The sequence below is a fragment of the Ursus maritimus genome, unplaced genomic scaffold (assembly GCF_017311325.1).
Source record: "Ursus maritimus isolate PB19 unplaced genomic scaffold, ASM1731132v1 scaffold_3, whole genome shotgun sequence".
Classification (NCBI taxonomy): domain Eukaryota; kingdom Metazoa; phylum Chordata; class Mammalia; order Carnivora; family Ursidae; genus Ursus; species Ursus maritimus.
Genome location: NW_024425563.1, coordinates 87,273,907 through 87,296,710, shown reverse-complemented (window position 1 = coordinate 87,296,710; position 22,804 = coordinate 87,273,907). Strand labels below are relative to the sequence as shown.

Genomic DNA, 22,804 nt, shown 5'->3' with positions numbered 1-22,804 from the left:
TTTAAAGAGCACTAAGGCTGCTTCTTTTGTGACTGTAGTACAATACACATGAACATGAAACTTAATCATTTTAAAATATATAATTTAGTACTTAATTATATTTACAGTGTTGTGCAAGCATTACTGTATATTTCCAGAACTTTTTCATCACCCAGAACGGAAAACCTGATGCTCCTTATGCAGTCACTTTCCATTTGTGAGACTTGTTGAGAGGAACAAGAATTGGAGGGGGAGACTACTTAGAAGCTTTAAAAATAGTGCAGGTCAAAGATACTGGTTGCTTAAGTTATGATCGTGGCAGAAAGATTGACATTTTTCTGTATATGGGTATGTGTACACGTATGATTTTTTCTTTTAACATAATTTTTTCCCCCCAGTTGGAGCCCTTGTAAATTTGTAAAGTAATGGAAACTATTTTGTTTTCCTAGGTGTTCTTCAGATGATGCAGACAAGAATTGGGGCTTTACAGGGAGCTGTTGATAGGTACCGTTGTTCATTTTGTAAATAAGTGGAATGGAAAGAAATTTAACCATCGATATTTTGAAGATGATCTTATTGTCACTCCTCTCTTTATTTTCCTTTAGGATGAAAGCAAAAATCGTGGAACCATACAATAAAATAGTAGCCCGGACTGCACAACTCGCAAGACTTCAGGTGGGTTTTCGCTTTTCATTTCTTTATTATTCATTTTGTTCTTATAAGTGGACAAATTTCAAGAGAATGAATTCTGAGAAATTAAGCGGATATGAGAGAAAAGGGGAAAAATACTAAGAGCTTTAAAATAAGATACGCAGGGTTTTTTTTGTTTTTGTTTTTGAGAGGGAGAGAGAGAGAGAGGGAGAGAGAGAATCTTCAGCAGGTTCCATGCCCCGTGCAGAGCCCGATGGGGTTGGGGAGCTGGATCTCACAACCTTCAGATTATGACTTGGGCTGAAATCAAGAATTGGATGCTTAACCGACTGAGCCACACAGGCACCCCAAGATACACAGTTTAAAAGAATACAAGTCTAAATTATTGAAGTGAGTTATTTTTATTCTTATTATTACAGTGTATAATAATTTACTAACTTGTTAAGATTTGAAATTATTTGTTCGATAGAGAATAGGAAGAAACCTAACATTTATGCTGTAACCAAATGTAAGGAACCCAAACTTGTAACTTGTTCTAATAGGAGTGCTTGTGCATTTTTGGGAAATTCAGTTTTTGATTAGAATTTAGTAATTTTTATGACCTTTATTTTTCCAAATATTTTTTCTGTTCCTCCCTTTCCTTCTGGGACTGCAATTACAAATCTTCCAGACACCTTAGGGATGTCTCACAGATCACTGGATTCTCTGTTCATTTTTCCCCCATAGTCCTCTTTTCCCTGTGTGTTCTGTTTCAGATAATTTTTATTGCTTTGTTTTCAAGTTCACTTATCATTTTTTTCTGTACTGTTTATTCTGCCCCTAATCTTATTCAGTGTATTTTTCATTTCAGACATTTTTGTTTCATCCGTAGAAATTTGATTCAGGTCTTTTCTTACTTTCCCTTAATCTACTTAACCTTTTGGACATATAGAATATTATTAAAATAACTAATGTCTTTGCTGTAGTCCAGTTTGAGAACATTTCCATCACCACAAAAAGATCCCTCAGGTCTGTAGGCCATTGTCTTGTTTCATTTGGGCTGCTATAACAGAATATCATAGACTGGGGGGCTTATAAAGAGAAATTTCGTTCTCACAATTCTGGAGGCTGGAAGGCTGAATCAGGGTACCAGCCTGGACATGTCCTAGTGAGGGCCCTCTTTTGGGTTGCAGATAATAATTTTCTTTTTTTTTTATTTTTTTAATTAAGTTTTTAATTTTAATTCCAGTATACCTAACATATAGTGTTCCATTAGTTTCAAGTGTACAATGTAGTGATTCAATAATTCTATATATTACTCGTTGCTCATCATGATTAGATAGTCATTTTCTTGTTGTGTCCTCAAATGGCAGGGCAGGAGAGATTTCTCGGGTCTGTTTTATAAGGGCACTAATCCCTTTCATGAGTTGTTCACTTGTATGACCTAATCACTGCCCAAAGTCCCATGGGTTAGGATTTCAACCCATGAATTCTTTTTTTATCATTTCATTTTTTTTTTCCTTCATCGTGTTAAGTGTACTCTTTAGTCCCCATCGGTTATTTCCCCCTCTCCCTTCTCCCTCCCCTCTGATAATGATCAGTTCTCTAAAAGAGTGTTTCTCGGTTTGTCTCTCTCTCTCTCTCTTTCTCTTTTCCCCCCATTTTGCTTGTTTGTTTTGTTTCTTAAATTTCACATGAGTGAGATCATATGGTGTTTGTCTTTCTCTGACTGACTTATTTCACTTAACATTATACTCTCTAGCTCCATCCATGTTGTTGCAAAAGGCAAGATTTTAACCTTCAGTCTATTCCAGCCATCAGTACCTATTCCCACTCCCAGTTCTAGGCAGTCACTAATCTGTTTTCTGTCTCTGTTCCTTTGCTTTTTCTGGTCATTTCATATAAATGGAATTATACAAGATATAGTCTTGTGTCTGGCTTTGTTCACTTTGCATAATGCCTTTGAGGTACATCCACGATGCAGAATGTCTTCAGTAGTTCATTCTTTTTTTAAATTGCTGAATTCTGTTCTGTTTTATGGATGTAACACATTTTGTTCATCCCTTCACCAGTTGATGGATATTTGGATTATTTCTAGTTATTGACTTTTATGAATAATGCTGCTATGAACATTTGCTCACATGTATTTGCATGGACCTGTGCTTTCATTTCTCTTGGGTAGATTTCTAAAAATGCAATTACTGGGTTTTATGGTAAGTTTAAGTTTTTAAGGAACTGCCATATTGTTTTCAAAGTGCCTATACTATTTTATATGCCCATCAGCAATGTAGGAGGATTCCAGTGTCTACGCATTCTTACCAACACTTGTTGTTCTCTTTTGATTATGGGCCTTCTAGTGGGTGTGCAGTGGTATCTCATTAGGATTTTAGCTTACATTTTGTAAATGGCTAATGATACTGAGTACCGTTTCTTGTGCGGTACTCAGTATCATTAGCCATTTACAAAATGTAAGCTAAAATCCATTAGTATATCTTCTTTAGTTTACTCAGTCTATTTCATATCTTTTAGGCATTTTAAAATTGGGTTATCTTATTGTTGTAATTTTTTTTTTGATGAGTAATTGACATACAATGTTACATTAGTTTTAGGTATACAACGTAGTGATTCAACAACTCTGTACATTATGCTGTGCTCACAAGTATAACTACCATCTGTCCCTATGTAACACTATTCCATGACCATTGACTATATTCTCTGTGCTGTACCTTTCATCCGTGTGACTTACTTATTCCATAACTGGAAGGCTGTACCTCCCACTCCCCTTCACTCATCTCCCTCCTCTCTGCTGACCATCAGTGTGGTCTCTGTATTTATGGGTCTGTTTCTGATTTTTCTGTGTATTCGTTCTGTTTTTTAGATTCCATATGTAATTGAAATCATATGATATTTGTCTTTCTCTGACTTATTTCACTTAGCGTAATACCCACTAGGTCTATCCAAATTGTTGCAAATGTCATGCTATCATTCTTTATTATGGCTGCATAATATTCCTCTGTGTGTGTGTGTGTGTGTGTGTGTGTGTGTGTGTACACCATGTCTTCTTTATTTATCTATCAGTGGACCCTTAGGTTGCTTCCACATCTTGGCTATTGCAGATAATGCGCCAGTGAACATGGGGTGCATATATCTTTTTGAATTAGTGTTTTTGTTTTCTTTAGATAAATACCCAATTAAGAGTTTTTTTAATATATTATACTACAATATATGATTTGCAAATGTTTTCTCCCAGTAAATGATTTGTTAATCTTTCTCCCAGTCTATTGCTTTTCATTTTTTTTTTTTTAAGATTTTATTTATTTATTCGACAGAGATAGAGACAGCCAGCGAGAGAGGGAACACAAGCAGGGGGAGTGGGAGAAGAAGAAGCAGGCTCATAGTGGAGGAGCCTGATGTGGGGCTCGATCCCATAATGCCAGGATCACGCCCTGAGCCGAAGGCAGACGCTTAACCGCTGTGCCACCCAGGCGCCCCTGCTTTTCATTTTTAAGTGGTGTCTTTTGAAACAGAAAAATTGTAAATTTTGATGAAGTCCAAATTATCAAATTTGCTTTTATGGATTGCTAACACCATTTCTTGAAAACAACTTTTCTTTCCTTGTTGAATTTTTTTGTTGCCTTCATAATATTTATTGACTTTATATACGTGGGCTTATTTCTGGACTTTTTACTCTCTTCAGTTGATCTAGCTTTTGCCTTTATATTAATAGTACACTATCTTGATTGCTGTAGCTTTTTAGTAAGCCTTCTTTCAGCCAAATGATCTTGAAAAAGGATACTATTTTAGTATGTTTGCAATTAGCTGTGAATTTTAGAATCAGTTTACTAATTTCTACTAAAAAGCTGGTTACGATTTTTTTTCTAGTATCATTTGTATTTTTAATATACAGGGTCCTGGGATCAAGCCCTGCATCGGGCTCCCTGCTCCACTGGGAGCCTGCTTCTTCCTCTCCCACTCCCCCTGCTTGTGTTCCCTCTCTCATTGGCTGTATGTCTCTCTGTCAAATAAATAAATAAATAAATATCTTTTAAAAACAAATTCTTCTAACATAATGTTTTATCATTCTATTTTTTGTAGGATAGGTTTTGTAATTTTTATTTTTATTTTATTTTTTATTTCTTCCCATTCTCTTAGTATTGAGAATATTGGTGATAATTTTGTCTCACTCCTAGAGTACAGAAAAGTACTTTTAGAATTACAAACCCATGTTACAATGAAAAGCAAGGTAATTCAAGTTCTTAGAATGAAGTCAGTTTTGTTCAAGGCTAATCTCGTAGCTCTGGCTGATACTTATTTGATGAACTTATTTTCTTTTTTAAATTCATTTTTTAGTTTTTAGTTTTTTAAATTTAAATTCAAATAATTAACATGCAGCATATTATTAGTTTCAGAGGTAGAGTTCAGTGATTCATCAGTCTTATATAACACCCAGTGCTCATTACATCATGTGCCCTCCTTAATGTCCATTACCCAGTTCCCAAGTTACTCCATTCCCCTCACCCCTCTTCCTCCAGCAACCCTCAGCTTGTTTCCTATGATTAAGAGTCTCTTATGGCTTTGTCTCCCTCTCTGATTTTGTCTTGTTTTATTTTTCCCTCCCTTCCCCTGTGCTCCTCTGTTTTGTTTCTTAAATTCCACATATGAGTGAAATCATATGATAATTGCCTTTCTCTGATTGACTTATTTAGCTTAGCATAATAGTCTCTGGTTCAATCCATGTCATTGCAAATGGCAAGATTTTGGTTTTTTGTTGGCTGAATAATATTTCATTATATATATATACACCACATTTTCTTTATCCATTCGTAAGTCGATGGACATCTGGGAAAAGCTGGTTAGGATTTTGACTGGAAATGTACTGTAGCCATAGGTGAATTTGGGGAGAATTGACATCTTAACAATATTGAATCTTCTAACTCATAAATATGTTATCTCTTCATGCATGTAGGTTTTCTTTAATTTCAGCCATATTTTGATTTCAGTTTTGTTACTGTTAAATAGTATTTTTTTAAAAATTCTATTTTTCTATTGTTCGTTGCTATTTTATATAGAATTGATTTTTGAAAATTGACTCCATAAAGGAAATAATGAAGTTTTTTTTTTTTTGAAGATTTTATTTATTTGAGAAAGAGAGCACAAGTGGGGGTGGGGGAACGGCAGGGAGAGAGGGAAGGCAGACTCCTTGCTGAGCAGGGAGCCTGATGCAGGACTCGATCCCAGGACCCTGGAATCATGACGCAAGCTAAAGGCAGATGCTTAACTGACTGAGCCACCCAGGTGAACCGTAGGTTTTTAAAATTTTCTTTTCATATTGTTGGTAGGCATAGTATGATTTAATGCCGATATTGTTTGAAAATAAAGACTAGATAAGACAATGAGGGATTGATAACTAAGCAGCTCTGATTTTCTTAGTAAGACATTGGAACATCTCCTGTGAGAGCTATTGTGTTAGTTAAAGCAGAGAATACAAAGATGGGTGAGATAGTACTTGTTTTCAAAAAGTTTATGTCATGGTTAAAGGAAATACGATGACTATACAAAATGACCTAATAAAATACTGATTACATAAATGCCAAAATAAATAAAGAAACAATAAGTATTCACAGGAGAGAGAAATTGCATGCAATTGGATAGTTCTATGAAGTGTTTAATGCTTAAGAAAGGAGATAGGCTCAAAGAAGTAGGCTGTTGACAGCTTTGAAATAAATCTTTAAGAATGAATGCAATTGATAAGGGTTTTAAAGGATAGGTAGGATTTGGGTAGGCTAGGATGAGAGTAGGGAATTACAGACGGAAGAGTGTAACAAAGGCGCGAGAGGTGGAGGCTTGCAGGGCATATCCAGAGCACGGCAATGAAAGTGTGCATTAAAAGGATTAATTTAAGCCATTTCTCTTTGTCCTTCTTACTTATGACATGTATCTGTCAGCTTCCTTCTTCACTAAAGACAGACCTGGCCCAGTCATCTTTACAGTGAAAGTCTTTACATCATAGTTTCTGGCTTTAGTACCCATAGTAATCCACCCATCATTCTGTCCTCACTCTTTGACTTTCTTAACTCTAGTTATGATCTTCATCCGAGCTCTACCTGAGCCATCTACTCCCATGACCATACAATTCGCCACTGAAATCCTAAACCCTTATGGTCCATTTTCTTTTTTCTATCTCCTCTGATTTTCCAACTTTCTCAGTACCTTACCTCAGACCTGTTTTTTTTTTTTTAATATAGCTTTATTGAGCTATAATTCACCTAAGTGTACAACAAAATTTTCTCAACTTCCTGCCCCCTCTAACTCTCCAAATTTGGTCTGTAACTGTACATTTCATCTTTCTCAATATTGCTTCTTTCTAAGTCTTACTAAGCTTTTTATTAAGCTATATATAAATTATAGTTACTTTTTTTTGGCTTGAAATTATGTCTTTAACTTTTGTAGGTAAGTTAGAGCTCTGTCCAGAAAAAATGTTTTTATATTCATTTATATCATATTTGTCATCTTTAGCTAGAATTAATATTACCATCTTTTGATTCTTTCTGTGTATTTTCTTGTAGTACTGTGACTTTTCAGCTGCTAAAAGACCTCTAATGTTTAGAATGTCTAATGTTCATTCTTCTGCATGTTGCTGTCCAGTTTTCCCAGCACAAAATCTATTAAAAACCTAACAGTAAAGAAGTGTTTAATGATTTAGGCTTCTATGAGTTGGAGGATGTTGGTTTGGTCTATAACACACCTAGGTTTATGTTACACATTGCACTTATATTTTGACTTTAGTGTGAATACTTTTGATAGAATTTTTAATATCTGGGGAGCTTTCTTGAATGGAGAATACACATCACCTATATTTTATTTATTTATTTTAAGATTTTAAGTAATCTCTGCACTCAATGTGGGTCTCAAACTTAGAACCCCGAGATCAAGGGTTGCATGCTCTGTTGACTGAGCCAGCCAGGCATCCCTCATCGCTTATATTTTAGAAATTTCTAGTTTGTCTTAAACAGTAATTCATTAACATTAAATAATCACTACCTCTTTAAATGTTTATAGACTACTTATGCAAGTAATAAGTCAGAACTTATAAATTCAAGAAATTCTATTGCCCCAGACATTTAAAAACTGGTAACAAACTTACTTAACCAAATTCTTTAAACGTTTAAACAAAATTATAAATTTGATAGATTTTCTTTTTTTAATTATTTTTTAATTTAAATTTTAGTTAAAGTACAGTGCAGTATTGGCTTCTGTAGAATTCAGTGATTCATCACTTACATAAAACACCCAGTGCACATCATAAGTGCTCTCCTTAGTACCCATCACCCATCTAGCTCATCCCCACCCACCTATGTCCATCAACCCTCTGTTTGTTAAGGGTCTCTTATCGCTTACTTCCCACTCTTTTTTTTTTCCCCCTTCCCATATGTTCATCTGTTTTCTTTCTTAAATTCCACATCTGGTGAGATCATATGGATTTGTCTTTCTCTGACTAACTTACCTCACTTAGCATAATACACTGTAGCTCCATCCATGTTGTTGCAAATGGCAAGATTTCATACTTTTTGATGGCTGAGTAATTGTCCATTGTATACATATACTACGTCTTCTTTATGCATTCATCAGTCGATGGACATTTGGGCTCTCTCCATTGTTTGGGTATTGTTGATAACGCTGCTATAAACATCGGGGTGCATGTATCCCTTTGAATCTGTAGTTTGTATCCTTTGGTTAAATACGTTGTAGTGCAATTGCTGGATCGGAGGGTAGCTCTATTTTTAACGTATTGAGAGCCTCCATACTGTTCTCCAGAGTGGCTGCACCAGTTTGCATTCCCACCAGCAGTGCAAGAGGGTTCTCCTCTCTCCTCATCCTCGCCAACACCTGTTGTTTCTTGTGTTGTTAATTTTAGCCATCCTCACAGGTGTGAGATAGTATCTCGTCATGGTTTTAATGTATATTTCCCTGATGATGAGTGAAGTTGAGCGTCTTTTCATGTGTCTGTTAGCCATCTGGACATCTGTTTTGGAAAAGTGTTCATGTCTTCTGCCATTTCTTAACTGTGTTATGTGTTTTTTGGGTTGAGTTTGATAAGTTCTTTGTAGATTTTGGATCCTAACTCTTTATCTGATATGTTGTTTGCAGATATCTTCTCCCATTCCGTAGGCTGCCTTTTAGTTTTGTTGCTTGTTTCTTTGCTGTGCAGAAGCTTCTTATCTTGATGAAGTCCCAGTAGTTCATTTTTGCCTTTGTTTCGCTTGCCTCTGGTGATGTGTTGAGTAAGAAATTGCTGTGGCTGAGGTCAAAGAGGTTTCTGCCTGTGTTCTCCTCTAGGATTTTGATGGTTTCTTGTCTCACATTAAGGTCTTCCATCCATTTTGAATTTATTTTTGTGTATAGTGTAAGAAAGTGGTCCAGTTTCGTTCTTCTGCATGTTGCTGTCCGGTTTTCCCAACACCATTTGTTGAAGAGACTGTCTTTTTTCCATTGGACATTCTTTCCTGCTTTATTGAAGATTAGTTGACCATAGAGTTGTGGGTCCATTGGATATTCTTTCCAGCTTTATTGAAGATTAGTTGACCATATAGTTGTGGGTCCACCTCTGGGTTCTCTATTCTGTTCTATTGATCTATGTGTCTGTTTTTGTGTTGTGAAAGAAATTGAAGAGCACACAAAGAAATGGAAAAGCATTCCATGCTCATGGATTGGAAGAACAAACATTGTTAAAATGTCTATACTACCCAAAGCAATCTACACATTTAATGCAATCTCTATCAAAATACCATCAGCATTTTTCACAGAGCTAGAACAAACAATCCTAAAATTTATATGGAACCACAAAATACCCCAATAGCCAGAGCCATTCTAAAGAAGAAAAACAATACTGGAGGCATCAGGATTCCGGATTTCAAGCTATATTACAAAGCTGTAGTCATGAAGATAGTTGATATAGTTTCTTAAGTGCTTTAAACATCTTCAAGAGCAGATTGCAAAACATGTAACATACTGTATTGATTACATTCAGACCAAGTCTGGTAACAGAAGTGCAAATACCATTGATTTGTTTTTTTGGAATATGTATCTTCTTAATCTTATTCCAGTTTTTAATTCTTTTTTCTTTATTACTATTTTCTTCCTTCAGGATTATAACAGTCTTACAGTATCCAAACAAAAAATTTTGTTTCCCATCAGCAAAGTTCTTCAGTTAATTTATTTGTGGTTATGGCATGGCACCTGGTTTAATAGTCTGATTTATGCCTGAGTAACTGCTTATTAGCCTGAGGTACTTTTCATAATTAAGTTTCACTTGTTACATCATACGATATTCATCTCTGCATTTTGTTTAGGTTGTGCATTTTTAAAACTTCGTATATTCAGAAATATTTTTAGTTTTGGGTATCTCATTGCTTTGAATTGTAGTTCATTGCTTGTCTCACTGTTACTAGATTGCCTTTGTTGAAAAAACAAAAAATGTGTCTTAATATATAATTAATAGATTCATCTAGAAGGAGTTATCTATACAGGAATTGGCAAACTTTTTTGTAAGTGGCCATGTAGTAAATATTTTAGGTTCTTGGGCTACCATATCTCTGTTGCAACTATTCAACTATGTTATAGTTAAATTGGCTGTGTTTCGATAGAATTTTATTTACAAAATCAGGTAGAGTATTTTTGGCTGCTAGATGCTAAATCTTGTTCTGTTCAGTGTAGATCTGTTTTCTTTGGGACGTTCAGATAATCAGTTTTGAATGTAGTGTTGAACTTTTTAGTTGTATGTTGTGTGTGACTAGTGGTGGACTCCTCTTCTAGTTATTATATGAGATCATTAGAGATTGGTGCTGATTGATTACAAGACTCCTAGTTTTTCCGGTTGTTATGTAAAACCACCAGTACTAATCAGGCCTTTCTGTTTTAAATAATACTACTTTTTCTGTAGTTATTTGGTTTGAAATAATTCTTGTTTATTTTTCTATGCTTTAGTTTTTTTCTTTGTTTTATAAATGCAGTCAAAAGAAGGAATGAAATACTGATATATCTGTATTAACACTTATTAAATCAATGCCCCTGCTACTTGTTTAATATTTTGATATATCAAATTAATATGCATACAACCTTAAACTTAGACAATGTGATATGTCAATTATTTCTCAATTTGTGGAAAAAGAAACTTTTTGAGGAATGCCAAACTGTTTTCCAAAGCAGCTGTACCATTTTCCATTCCTATCAGCAATTTATGAAAGTTTCAATTTCTTTATTTCTTACAACATTTCTTTTAATATAGCCATCTTATTGGGTATAATGGTTGTTTTATTTTCTCTTTAATTTTTTAAATTTATTTTTTAAAGATTTTATTCATTTGAGAGAGAGAGAGAGAGCGAGAGCATGAGCGGGCAGAGGGCCGGGGGAAGAGCAGAAAGAGAGGGAGAAGCAGACTTCCCACTAAGCAGGGAGCCCAGTGTGGGGCTTAATTCCAGGACCCTGGGATCATGACCTGAGTTGAAGGCAGATTCTTAACTGACTGAGCCACCCAGGCACACCCTTCATGGTTGTTTTAATTTGAATTTCCCTAATGACTAACGATATTGAGCATCTTTTATTGTGCCTATCGGCCATTTTTAAAAATAATTTTACTTTTTTTTTTTTTTTACAGTGTGTTATTAGTTTCAGGTATATAATACAGTGATTCAACAATTCCATGTATCACTTGGTGCTCATCACAATAAGTTCACTCCTTAATCCCCATCGTCTATTTAACCCCCCCGCCCCACCTTCCCTCTGGTAACTATCAGTGTTGGTAGGAATGCAAACTGGTGCTGCCACTGTGGAAAACAGTATGGAGGTTCCTCAAGAAGTTAAAGATAGAATTAACCCTATCATTCAGCAATTGCACTACTGTGTATTAACCCAAAGAAAACAAAAACACTAATTCAGAGGGATACCTACACCCCTGTGTGTATGGAAGCATTATTTACGATAGCCAGGATATGGAAACAACCAAAGTGCCTATCAATCAATGAATGGATAAAGAAGATGTGATATATATAACACAATGGAATATTATTCAGCCACAAAAAGAATGAACTCTTACCATTTGCAATAGTATAGTTGGAGCTAGAGAATATAATACTAAGCAAAATTAATCAGAGAAAGACAAATACCATATGATTTCATTCATATGTGGAACTTAAGAAAACAAACGAGCAAAGGGAAAAGGGGAGAGAGACAAACCAAGAAACAGACTGTTAATTATAATGCCTATTAGCCATTTGTATATCTTCTCTTATTCAGATGTTTTGCTCATTTTAAAAGTTGGTTTTTGACCTGTTGGTTCGTTCGCTTCCTTCCTTCCTTCCTTCCTTCCTTCCTTCCTTCCTTCCTTCCTTCCTTCTTTCTCTTTCTTTTCTTTTCTTTTCTTTTTTCTTTTCTCTCTTTCTTTCTTTTCTTATTATTTTCTACACTTGGAAGATATCATTCCATTATGTTCTGCCCTCTATTTTAGTTGTTGAAAACCTTTCAATCTGTTTGGACTTTTGCAGGTAATCTATAGTTTTCCTCTGGCCTCTTTTAGGATAGTCTCTTCTTTTTGATTCCCTTCAGTTTCAGAATGTGGTTCTTTTTTATTTGTCTCAAGTGTAATTAGTTTTCTTTTTCTATCTGTGAATTTCTCTCTTTCATCCTTTCTAAGCCATGATTTCTTCAAATATATATCATTCTCTCTCTCCTTTGTCTTTAGAATCTGATAAATGTATGCTCAACTTTCTTTGTCATCCAAGTCATTTTAATTCACTTTTCCTTAATCTGTGGGTTTTTTTTTTTTCTTCTTTCCTGGACTTTTTTCTGATTGTATTTTCATTTCATTATTTCTTTCTTTAGCCAATTATAACCTGTGGTTAAACTAGTATATTATTATTTTGCTAAATTTTGGTAATGTTTATTTTTAGAAGTTCTGTTTTTATTTTCCTGAAATGCTGTATGACTTATCCTATTTCTTGTGTTCAGACTTTTACTTTGTTGTATGTATTCTGCTGAGGTTTTCTGTTACCTGACTCTGGGAGGTACAGTATTTGTAGTGTTTGTGGGTATGTTTATTTTTGTAGTATGTTTGCCTGTTTTGTCTAATGGAGTTCAATTTCTTTGGGTGCCTGATTATCTTTTGCTGTGTGCTAGGCATTTTTCTTTTTTAAGAAGTTATTTCTGAGAATATTTGAGTCCTTCAGAGAAGATTGGTTTTGTTTCTGCATGGCATCAGAAATCACTATCGGTCCAAGAACAACATTAAATTTAATCAATTTTAAGTGTCTACTCCACTTGGCCTCTGAGGCTGTCAAGATGTAGTATGTAGTTTTCTAAGATTAGCAACTGTTCTCAGATTACAAGTGGATTTGCTTCTTTTCTCTCTGGATTCTCCTGTGCGCTTCACTTTTAGCTTGGTATTTCTATATGTTCTATCACTTCTTTGATGCTTTTTGGACATTTTTACATGTCATACAACACTTTTAGTTGTTTTCAGTGGTAAGCTAACAACCTAATCTGCCATAGTGAAAATAGAAAACTCACGTCTCATCTTTTTTATAAAACAAACATCAGATTATTTTATTCTCCTGATAAAATTATTCATTAATTTCTTAACAAGAAATAGAATGAAGTGTCAAGTTCTCAATATGGCATGTAAGCCCTTTCATGATAGGGCCTCTGCTTGCCTTTATCAGCTTTGCCTTTTGCTAGAAATTCTCACATTTATTTCTTTGCACATTTTCTTTTTTTCTCTAACTCAGAATGTTCTTGTCATTCAGCAGATTCTAACTGATGTGTCAATTCTTTTGTGAGAGCCTCTGGCAAAGCAGAATATTTTTCATTTTTTGATTCCTTTAAAATCCTATAGATAATTTCATTATAGTACTTTCTGCATAGCCTTTACCTTCTTCATACTCTCTTTTAAGACTGAGCTCTTTAAGGGCTGTGATCATATATTGTTAATATGTGAATCTCAAGCCTTAGCATAGCATTATATGCCCAACAGTTAAATATTTAAGAAATGAGTAAAATGATCTTTTCCTTAGTCTGTGCCCCAGTTTTAATATTTTTTCTAAATATGTAGCATATGTTTCTGAACAAAACATACATGGTATACGAAAAAAATTTTAAAATATACTTACACATCTCTCCTATAACAACTTGAGAAATATAGCATGTGAGAAGAGTTTGGATGTCTTAGTCTTTTTCAGATAGAGAAGAGATACTTTCAGGGTATTTCAGGGATAGCTGCTTAAGAGCATGTGGAGCAGTGAGGATGCATGAAAACCTGTCCTAACAGCCAAAGAGGAATCCTGCAACAGTGTGACATGCCTGCACAGTAAGACATTGCTTGGCCTGTAGTAGCATATCAGCATTCGTGCTTTTCTGTGACTCAGGCTCTGTGTGTTTGCATCTCTAGCTCCTACTTTTTCTTCCGCCACTGTGGGTTAACTCTCATTCTCCTTTTCACTTACTCATTGTTTCTTCTCTTGCTGCTTTTGTTTGAAGGTTTCTGCTTATTGCCACTTCCCTGCCAGTAACAATTTTGGGCAGTTCTTGTGCAAGACAATGTCATGGGCCACTGGTGACACACTTGGTGTGGTTTCTTTTGACCTAGCATTGTTTCCCCAATCTAATCAGTTGTGGCTAAGGTCTCAAGGTCCTATATGACCTGAAGTTTGGTGAACCACGTGTAAGGACCTGCACAAGCTACTTTCCTGAGGAGTATGGGCACTGCAAGTGCCCAGAACACTGTAAGAGTTCTCTCCTGCAAGTTAATGTTTTACTTCTATGTTAAAATACACGTTAAAACAATACCTCCTTATAGTTAATTTGGGATTTAAATACTGCTTTTTTAGGATAACTTTCTCATTTTGTACTCAAAATCATGGCATTATGTTCAGGGGAATTCTTTTTCTTATGAAAGAATAAACTAACATGTAAGGATGGTAGATTTATGTTTAATTTTAGGCAGTGAATTAAAATTTGATTTTTCAATTAAAATTTTAATTTTACTTCACTTCCTTGCTTTTAGCTCCAGATCTTAAACCTGTCAAAGTCATGCATTTCATTTTTTCCCCCTTTGTTCAGTACATTCCTTTGACCGTAAGTTTTTTTTTTTTGCTCTTTTTATTTTATTTTTTTTTCTAACTATTTTACTTTATTTTTCTTTTTTTTTTAATTTTTTTTAATTAATGATTTTTTATTATATTATGTTAGTCACCATACAGTACATCCCCGGTTTCCGATGTAAAGCTCGATGATTCATTAGTTGCATATAACACCCAGTGCACCATGCAATACGTGCCCTCCTTACTACCCATCACCAGTCTGTCCCATTCCCCCACCCCCCTTCCCTCTGAGGCCCTCAGTTTGTTTCTCATAGTCCATAGTCTCTCATGTTTCATTCCCCCTTCTGATTACCCCCCCTTTCTTTATCCCTTTCTTCCCCTACCGATCTTCCTAGTTCTTATGTGACCGTAAGTTTTAAGAAACTATTTTTGCCTCTTAGCTAGCTATTAGCAATAAGGGAAATTTCATGTTTATATAGGATTTTATAATGAATGAAAATTTCAAGTATTCAGAATCATTTGACTTTTATAATAATGTGACCAGTTGCGTGTTTCATCATTTTATGGATGAGTAAACAAAGGTTCTGAAAGTTACTTGCTGGAGTTGCATAAAGCCAGTGTGCAGCAGCGTTATAACTGCAAAATGAGATTTCTTTCTCTAAATTTCATATTCTTTGCTTTTGATTCTGTGGAAAATATAAAAAAGGCAGACAGTATAGTTTCTGTTTTCCAGAAGCTTGCTGAGGGTTAAAAAAAAAAATCAGGAACAAGTAATGAAGTACAGTACACTGGTCTAGGACTTCTGAGGCCTGACTGCTATTCTTCATCACTCTAGCTGCATGGTAGTGAAGGAACTTGAGTATCTTTTCCCCCACAGCTTTATTGAGATATAACTGACATATAACATTGTGTAAGTTTAAACTGTATAACATGATGATTTGATACGTGTGTATATTGTGAGATGATTACCACAATAAGGTTACTTAACTCATCCTTCACCACACCTAATTACCATTTTTGTTGTGGTGGTGGTGGTATATTTTTTTTTACAATGAAAGTTTGGAGTGAATCTGTGAATTCCCTTCCAGCTCTGAAATGCTATGATTCTGTGAAGCTGTCATCTTTTAAGAATGTTTTTATTTTTTATGGTTCCACAAACATGAGAGGTCAGGATTGTTTGTGTTTAAGATAAACACTTTTTACTTTTATTATTGTTATTAAATATTTGCCCTAATTTTCTATACCCTTATTTAAAAAAAATATTTTACTAGAGGAACAACTAAGTTGAATAACTTTAGCCAAATTATTATAAAGCAAGAAAAAGAGGAAGGGAAAATAAAGAGAAAGAAATATGCCTGTGGACATTTTGGTATCTTTATTTCCAGTGTTTAATTTTTCCTGGATTGAGTCCTATGCAGGCATACTTTAGGAAGGAAATTCATCTTAGAAATGTGCTGCCTTTAAAACTATTTTGAAGTCTAGAGGCTCTTTGGAAGCTTATGATGTTTTAACCATTTTTATTCTGTTCACTTTGTCTAGTCATTTCTGTTTTGAACATTGGGGAAACTTTAATGTTCCTGTTTAATCTTTTTATTCTTTGAGCTCCTAATTCATTTAAATGCATGTGGTATAAGAAAGCAAGAAAGAGCTACGAAGTTGTTTTTGCCTTGAACATAAAATCACTATGATTGTTCTCTCAATTAGAAGAAAGTACTTTTACATTTAATTCTTTTTGCTTTTTATCCCCATTTCACTCTCTTTCCAGAAGCCTTTTCTTTCACCAAGCAGAGGCTTCTGACTTCATCTATATACATGAATACATGAGTTGAATTTAATTATCACCCCAAGAATCATCTATCTTAGCTCATTTTAGTAACATTGTTTGCTTCTGAACTGCCTAAGAGTTTTTCAGAAAGAAATTTTGAAGAGCTTATTATCTTTTACATAGGGTATTTAAATTTTTTAACTTTAAAATTATATAAGAAAATGAGTTTTTTAACTTTCAGTGTAACAGCTCTGTTGAGATATAATCCTCATACCTATTATATAACATTTTTATCTTTTCAAATTATTTTTTAACTTTTTATCATTTTACTTTTTAATTTTTTAAGTCATACACATATATTAGCTTTTTACTGGAAAGTTTTTAATTTAATTTTTTAATTTTGAAAGTAGTAAGAAAGTTTGAGAAAATGTTTGAATAGAGAAGGAAGAAATCATCCTTAAAACATTTTCTCTTTTCTATGTGTTTTATGGTTTATAGCTACATGATTTTCGTCATATACTTTAGTAGGGTCCTTTTTAGTTTTCAGTTAATGTGGTGTCAAATAATTTTATCTAATTTATTGTAGATAGAATTGGAATGATGCCTTATTTTACTGGCTGTATAATTACACACCAAACGAGTGAATGTGCCAGGAAGGAAGAGGGAAGATAACTGCAACATAAAATGCTAGTGTCCCCGACTACTGTAAAATCAGAGCAACTACTGTAGCAAAACCAAACAACCTGTGCTGTGGAAGTGATTTTGTGCTAGTTCTGGACCTCGCCTCCAGGGGGCATAGCCGCTTTTGTTCTGCTCTGGGAAAGCCATTGTCTGTGTAAGCCGTCCAACTACCTTGAGACCACCATGCTGTGAGGAAGCCCCACCTAACCACGTGGCGATGATAGTCGCAGAAGCACTGAGGCACCGGGCACTGGAGTGAAGTCTTCTGGTACTGTCCAGACTAGCCTCCTTGTTAGCCAGGTGCAGCAGAGTCAGTAATCCCAGGTGACAGCACAGGGAGCATTTGAACCCTGCCAAAATTACCCACAGAATTGTGAGACCTAACAAATCATTTTCAACCACTAGGTTTTGGGTTGGTTTTTTCCTGCAGCAATAGGTAATTGGTAGACCTGCCAAACTGATTTTCAAGTATAGAGATAGCCATCCACAAACAAGAATGCAGGGAAGATGGTTCCAATAAATCTTTTCTTGGGAATCTGATAGTGTACTTGAGAATGATTAGAGAAACACTAAACACTAAAGTAAGACTGGTGATGACCATTAGAGCTGAGATTAAATGAAGGATATAAAGGAGAATATAATATGTAACGGCTGTATGTTTTGACAAAACTCAACTGTAAAAAAAAAATGTAGGGAGAGCATGTGCAAATAATTTTTAAAAACCATCTTAGGCTCTCATATTTGTGTTAGTAGTGTGGGTTTTGTATTGAGATAATGTTTTCTGTGTGTTGTGCAACAAAGCAAATGGATAATTTTAAATTATTCCAATTCTGTTATTTCTTGTGTCTCTGAGAGCCAGAGTCTCTGTGGAAGAAATAATGTATAGATGTAAGTTAGAAGAATAAGTAAACACCCTGTACTTCTGATTTTTAATTGGAAATATCAGTATGAACTCATGAGGTATTTTAATTTTATCTTGATATATACATCACATATGTATAAATTTTTGTACATATGTATATGTATAATATCTGAGAATGTTTTATGTATATTATGGAATAAAGAAAATGAATATTTATGTGATAATTTTATTCTGACATTTCCTAGCTACGTCTGCTGTGAAGTCACAGAAATGAGCAAACCTAGTTCCCAGAATGTGTTCTTGAAATGCTGCTGACTTCTAAAAGAAACCACTTTACATCAAAAACTAGGGATGTACTGTATGGTGACTAACATAATAAAAAAATATTATTAAAAAAAATAAACCCGAAAGAAACCAGGGCTTCTTTGATAAATCTTTGATTCTAGGTGTGGGGCATGAAATAAATAAAATGATCCTGGATTTTTTTTTATACTGTATATCAAGGAAGCTATTAGCTACTACTAACTAGAGTCAAGACAAAAGCATTGAGGAGCCAACTTGAAGAGCCACTGGGGTGAGCAACAATCTTAGGTTTAGCACTGGAAGTCCTGGGTTCTGGGAAACCTCTTTCTCAGGCATTTGGTACAATTGATCACCCTCAGAGGTTCCCACTGACCGCAAAGGGACAAGGTGAGCATCTGCAAGGATAAGAGCTGCAGTGGTTTGGCATCCTTTATTATGTTTAAATCTCTGAGTTCATACTGACAGCCCAAACAAAACAAAACCCACTAATTGTTCATCTTTAGTAGAGATCAGGAAAGCAGTATCTAATTTTGAAATCTGATGAAGCAAGGGAAAGAATCAAGTATTTATTTTTACTTTTCTGTATGAACAGTACCACCAGGTAAACAAATAGTAGGTGAGGTAAAGTTTCTTTTTACAGAGAAATTTTATATGCTAGCAAATAAAGACAAAATGATAGAATTGGAATAATCTCTATATTTTAATGGATTTTGACATTGAGTATCAGTGACTGCTAATGACACAGAAATAGAGAAAGTCACACATGTGCTGCACATGCACCACTACCTAAGGAAAATACCCAAAATATTAAGCCCAAGTCTGACAAAGCTGCCTACATCCAACTGCCAACATATAGCAAACATGCAAGACAGAGGAATGGGTTCAACTGCCCTGTGGGGAATGCACTCCTTGAATCCCAGTCTGTGGGAAACTATAGGACAGATGGTTGAATATACTTAGCAGATTGCAAAGAAAAAGTAAGAAATGGTGAGGGAACCTATATGGATTAAAAAAAAAAAAAGTGAGTTTAAACTATAGCAGTTAGCTATATAGATTTCAGTAATAAAACCATAAATAAAAGTAAGGAAGTGATTACTACAAAAACCAGAGTAGTATTTCTTGGTTGGGATGGGAGAGCTAGAGGGGAATGGATGGAGGGCATCATGACTGGCGTAGGGTACATACATGGAGGGCTTCTGTAGTCGCTGACATGATTTTGTCTTCTGATCTGCATGGTGGTTCCAAGTTCAGTTAGCTGTAATTTTTGTGTGTGGTTTTCCGTGTTTGTAATATCTGTATCTATTTCAAAGACTTTTTTAGAGTAGTTTTAGGTTCACAGCAAAAGTAGGAGGAAGATGGAGGTGTCTCCTATATCCCCTGTCCCCACGCATGCATGGCCTCCCCGCTAATCACCATCTCCCTCCAACCCCCCAGAACAGTACATGTGTTAGAATTGATGAACTTACATTGTCTCCCAAAGTCCATAGTTTACATCAGGGTTCACTCTTGGTGTATATTCAGTGGTTTGGGACAAATGTATGGTGACATATGTCCATCATTATAGTGTTATACAGAGTATTTTCAGTGCCCTAAAAATCCTCTGTACTCTACCTATTCATTCCTCCAAACTTTGGCAGCCACTGATCTTTTTCCTTTCTCCATAGTTTTGCCTTTTCCAGAATGTTAGATAGTTGGAATCATACAATATACAGCCTTTTCAGATTAACGTCTTTCACTTAGTAACATGCATTTAAGATTCCTCTATGCCTTTTCCTGGCTTGATATTTCTTTTTAGTGCTGAATAATGTGTGTATTATATTTGGTTATAAAAATCTGAAATAAAAAGTAAGGAAGGGAAATTGACCAGAGTGGAGGCCACTGTATTAGCAAATGATGGTAAGTGATGCCTTATAGATTATCTAAGACTTCCTGAGTGAGGATTTTATTAAATGCTGTTGTGAGAAGATTCAGCATAATCTGTCAGAGAGCACTGAAGTTTATTAAAAAGGGGGGCTGGAGTGCTGAAAACTGTGTTTCTAAGAAGATAACTCTAGCAGGATGGATTTCAGGAAGAGATTGGAAAGCTAGCTCGTACACCACATTGTGAAGGTGAAGGTGGTAAAGATTTGGATTAGGTGATGCTTGTAGGATCAGAGATAATGTAACTGTTGTGTTACGCAACAGAAGAATAGTCAGTAAGACTTGATGACAGATTAAGCATGGTTAAAAATAAAAGCATTAGAAATAAGCTCAAAGATTTCATGTTTGAGGGCATATCCTTTATTGGGTAGGTACTGGGGAATTGTAGAAGGACAATTCTAGGTAATTAGACTAAAGTAAGATCTGTTATTTCTCCTCACGATGTATTTAGAATCCCGGAGGACTGATCACTAGGGATTCTACATTCCAAATGGTTCATTTAAAAACGCTATTCTGACAAGCAAGAAACTGATAACAGTGGTTGTTTTTGATAAGTGCATATTTGTGACATAGAGATATGAGGGTGACTTTTTTCTTTTGAATTTTGAATTATGTGCTTATATTATTGAGAAAATAAAAAAAATTTAATTAAAAGACAAAGATGCCCAAGTCTTTCAATTTTCAGGGACAAATTCTTAGTTGACATTCTTTTATCATTGTAAGTGCTTTAGACTATAGTTACTCAGAAAAGCATTCAGGTAAGCATGTTTAGTAATTGGTCGCCTTTGCCTTACATATGTTTGTAAACATTGTATTTTTGAACAAATTTTATGTTTGTGTGTCTCTGTATGTTGTGTGGGTGCATGTGTGGTTTTGGGTCCAGGTACGTGTGTGTGTGTGTGTTTTTCATTCAGAAAAAAAATGTTTATAGCTGGAGTTTCAGCTCTCTTCCTAGTGCTTTTAATTCTTACTGCCTCCAGTTATGATTTTCCTCCTTAGGTGGGAGATGCTCTTCTCAACCAGCTTCAGGGCCATAAAGATGGTGGTAATGCAGCAACATAGACTGTCTCTCTTCATTATCACTACTGATGCTAAAGGTCACTACATATCTATTATTCTATCGGTCTCCCCTCTTCTGTCTCTCTAAGGCAATTGCTCTGGATCCAGCTATATTATAAAGTGTCCTGAATACATGACACTTCATTTTGTATGTTAGTCTTTTGGCTAGGTAAAGATGCGGTATTAGATCTGGTGATGAAAAGAGAATAGGAGATGATGTGTGTGTGTGTATATATATATATATATTTTTTTTTATTTTGTTTTGTTTTAATAACTCTGTTTCATAATTTGTTATTAGTGATAAAAGAACCATCAGGAAAATTCAAGTAGGGGATACTTATTCCTTATGGTCTAGTGAAATTGGGAGAAGTTGTAAGTCTGTTCCCCTACGGACCTAGAAGAGAAAGAAGGATTGGAAACACTAAGAGGTAGTAGCTAAGCAGCACCAGCACAGGGGCTGTCAATCTTGGTTGCACATTGGCCTGGCTGAGGATATTAAAAAAAAATACATATGTTGAAGCTTAGTTCCCACTTCTAGAGATTCTGATTTAATTGGTCAGGGCTATGGCATGGGCTTGGAACTTCTGGAACCTATGCATTTGAATTTAATATGAAGACTGAAAACCACTGACCTTGAGAAGAAAACTGGTCTAGGACTGAGGAAAGGAGTTCCCAGGTTTCACAGCACCTAGATCCCTAAATCTCTTCTTTTGGGATAAATTGGAGTTTACTATAAAGTGATGCTTTCCAAGCTTTGTGATTTTTTAGGTTTCTGATGGGAAGAAAACACAAAAAAGACATGAATGAGTCTTTAGCATCTGGAAAGAATGGACAGATTCACATCATAATAGTAATAAAACTTCATGGATTGATTACACTTTCTTAACATTGTGATATTTGCACAGGTTGCCTGTGATTTGCTTCGGAGAATAATTCGCATCTTGTATCTCACTAAGAGACTCCAGGGACAACTGCAAGGGGGAAGTAGAGAGATAACAAAAGCTGCTCAGAGTCTTAATGAACTTGGTAAGTCCTCTTTTGATTAAAAAGTTAGTAGAGTTTTATAGATTGTTCAGTCACTTGATTTGTTGGCTTTTGTTATCACCAGTAACAAATATTATTGAACAAACGTATTTAATAATTAGCCATATACAATATTGTCACACTTTTCAAAATGGGTAAGATTAGTTGATTTCTCTATTAGAAATGCGGTTTGTTTTTAAAATTCTCATATGGTAAAACTGGCCCCTTTTTTGGGGGGTATACATGCCTATGAATTTTAACACATGTATAGATTCATGTAATCCCCAGCACAGTCATGATATAGAGTAAGTTTCATCACCCCAAAAATTCCCTCCTGCTATCCCTTTACAGTCTCACCTCCCCCCTAACTTTGGCAACCACTGATTGGTTCTCCATCAGTTTAGTTTTGTTTTTTGGAGAATGTCACGTAAATGGAATTATAAAGTATGTAACCTTTTGAGGCTGCTTTTTGTATTCAGCATAATGCCTTTG

General features: G+C 35.1%; 1 protein-coding gene across 1 annotated transcript in view; it reads left to right on the top strand.

The window, feature by feature from the left end:
* Positions 1–22,804, top strand: part of COG5 (component of oligomeric golgi complex 5) — a 277,974-nt gene that overhangs the window by 12,859 nt on the left and 242,311 nt on the right. Inside the window, exons 4-6 of the mRNA XM_008703618.2 lie at positions 429–483; positions 585–654; positions 22,195–22,315. Coding sequence (XP_008701840.2) covers positions 429–483; positions 585–654; positions 22,195–22,315 — 246 coding nt within the window. The remainder of the gene's footprint in view (positions 1–428; positions 484–584; positions 655–22,194; positions 22,316–22,804) is intronic.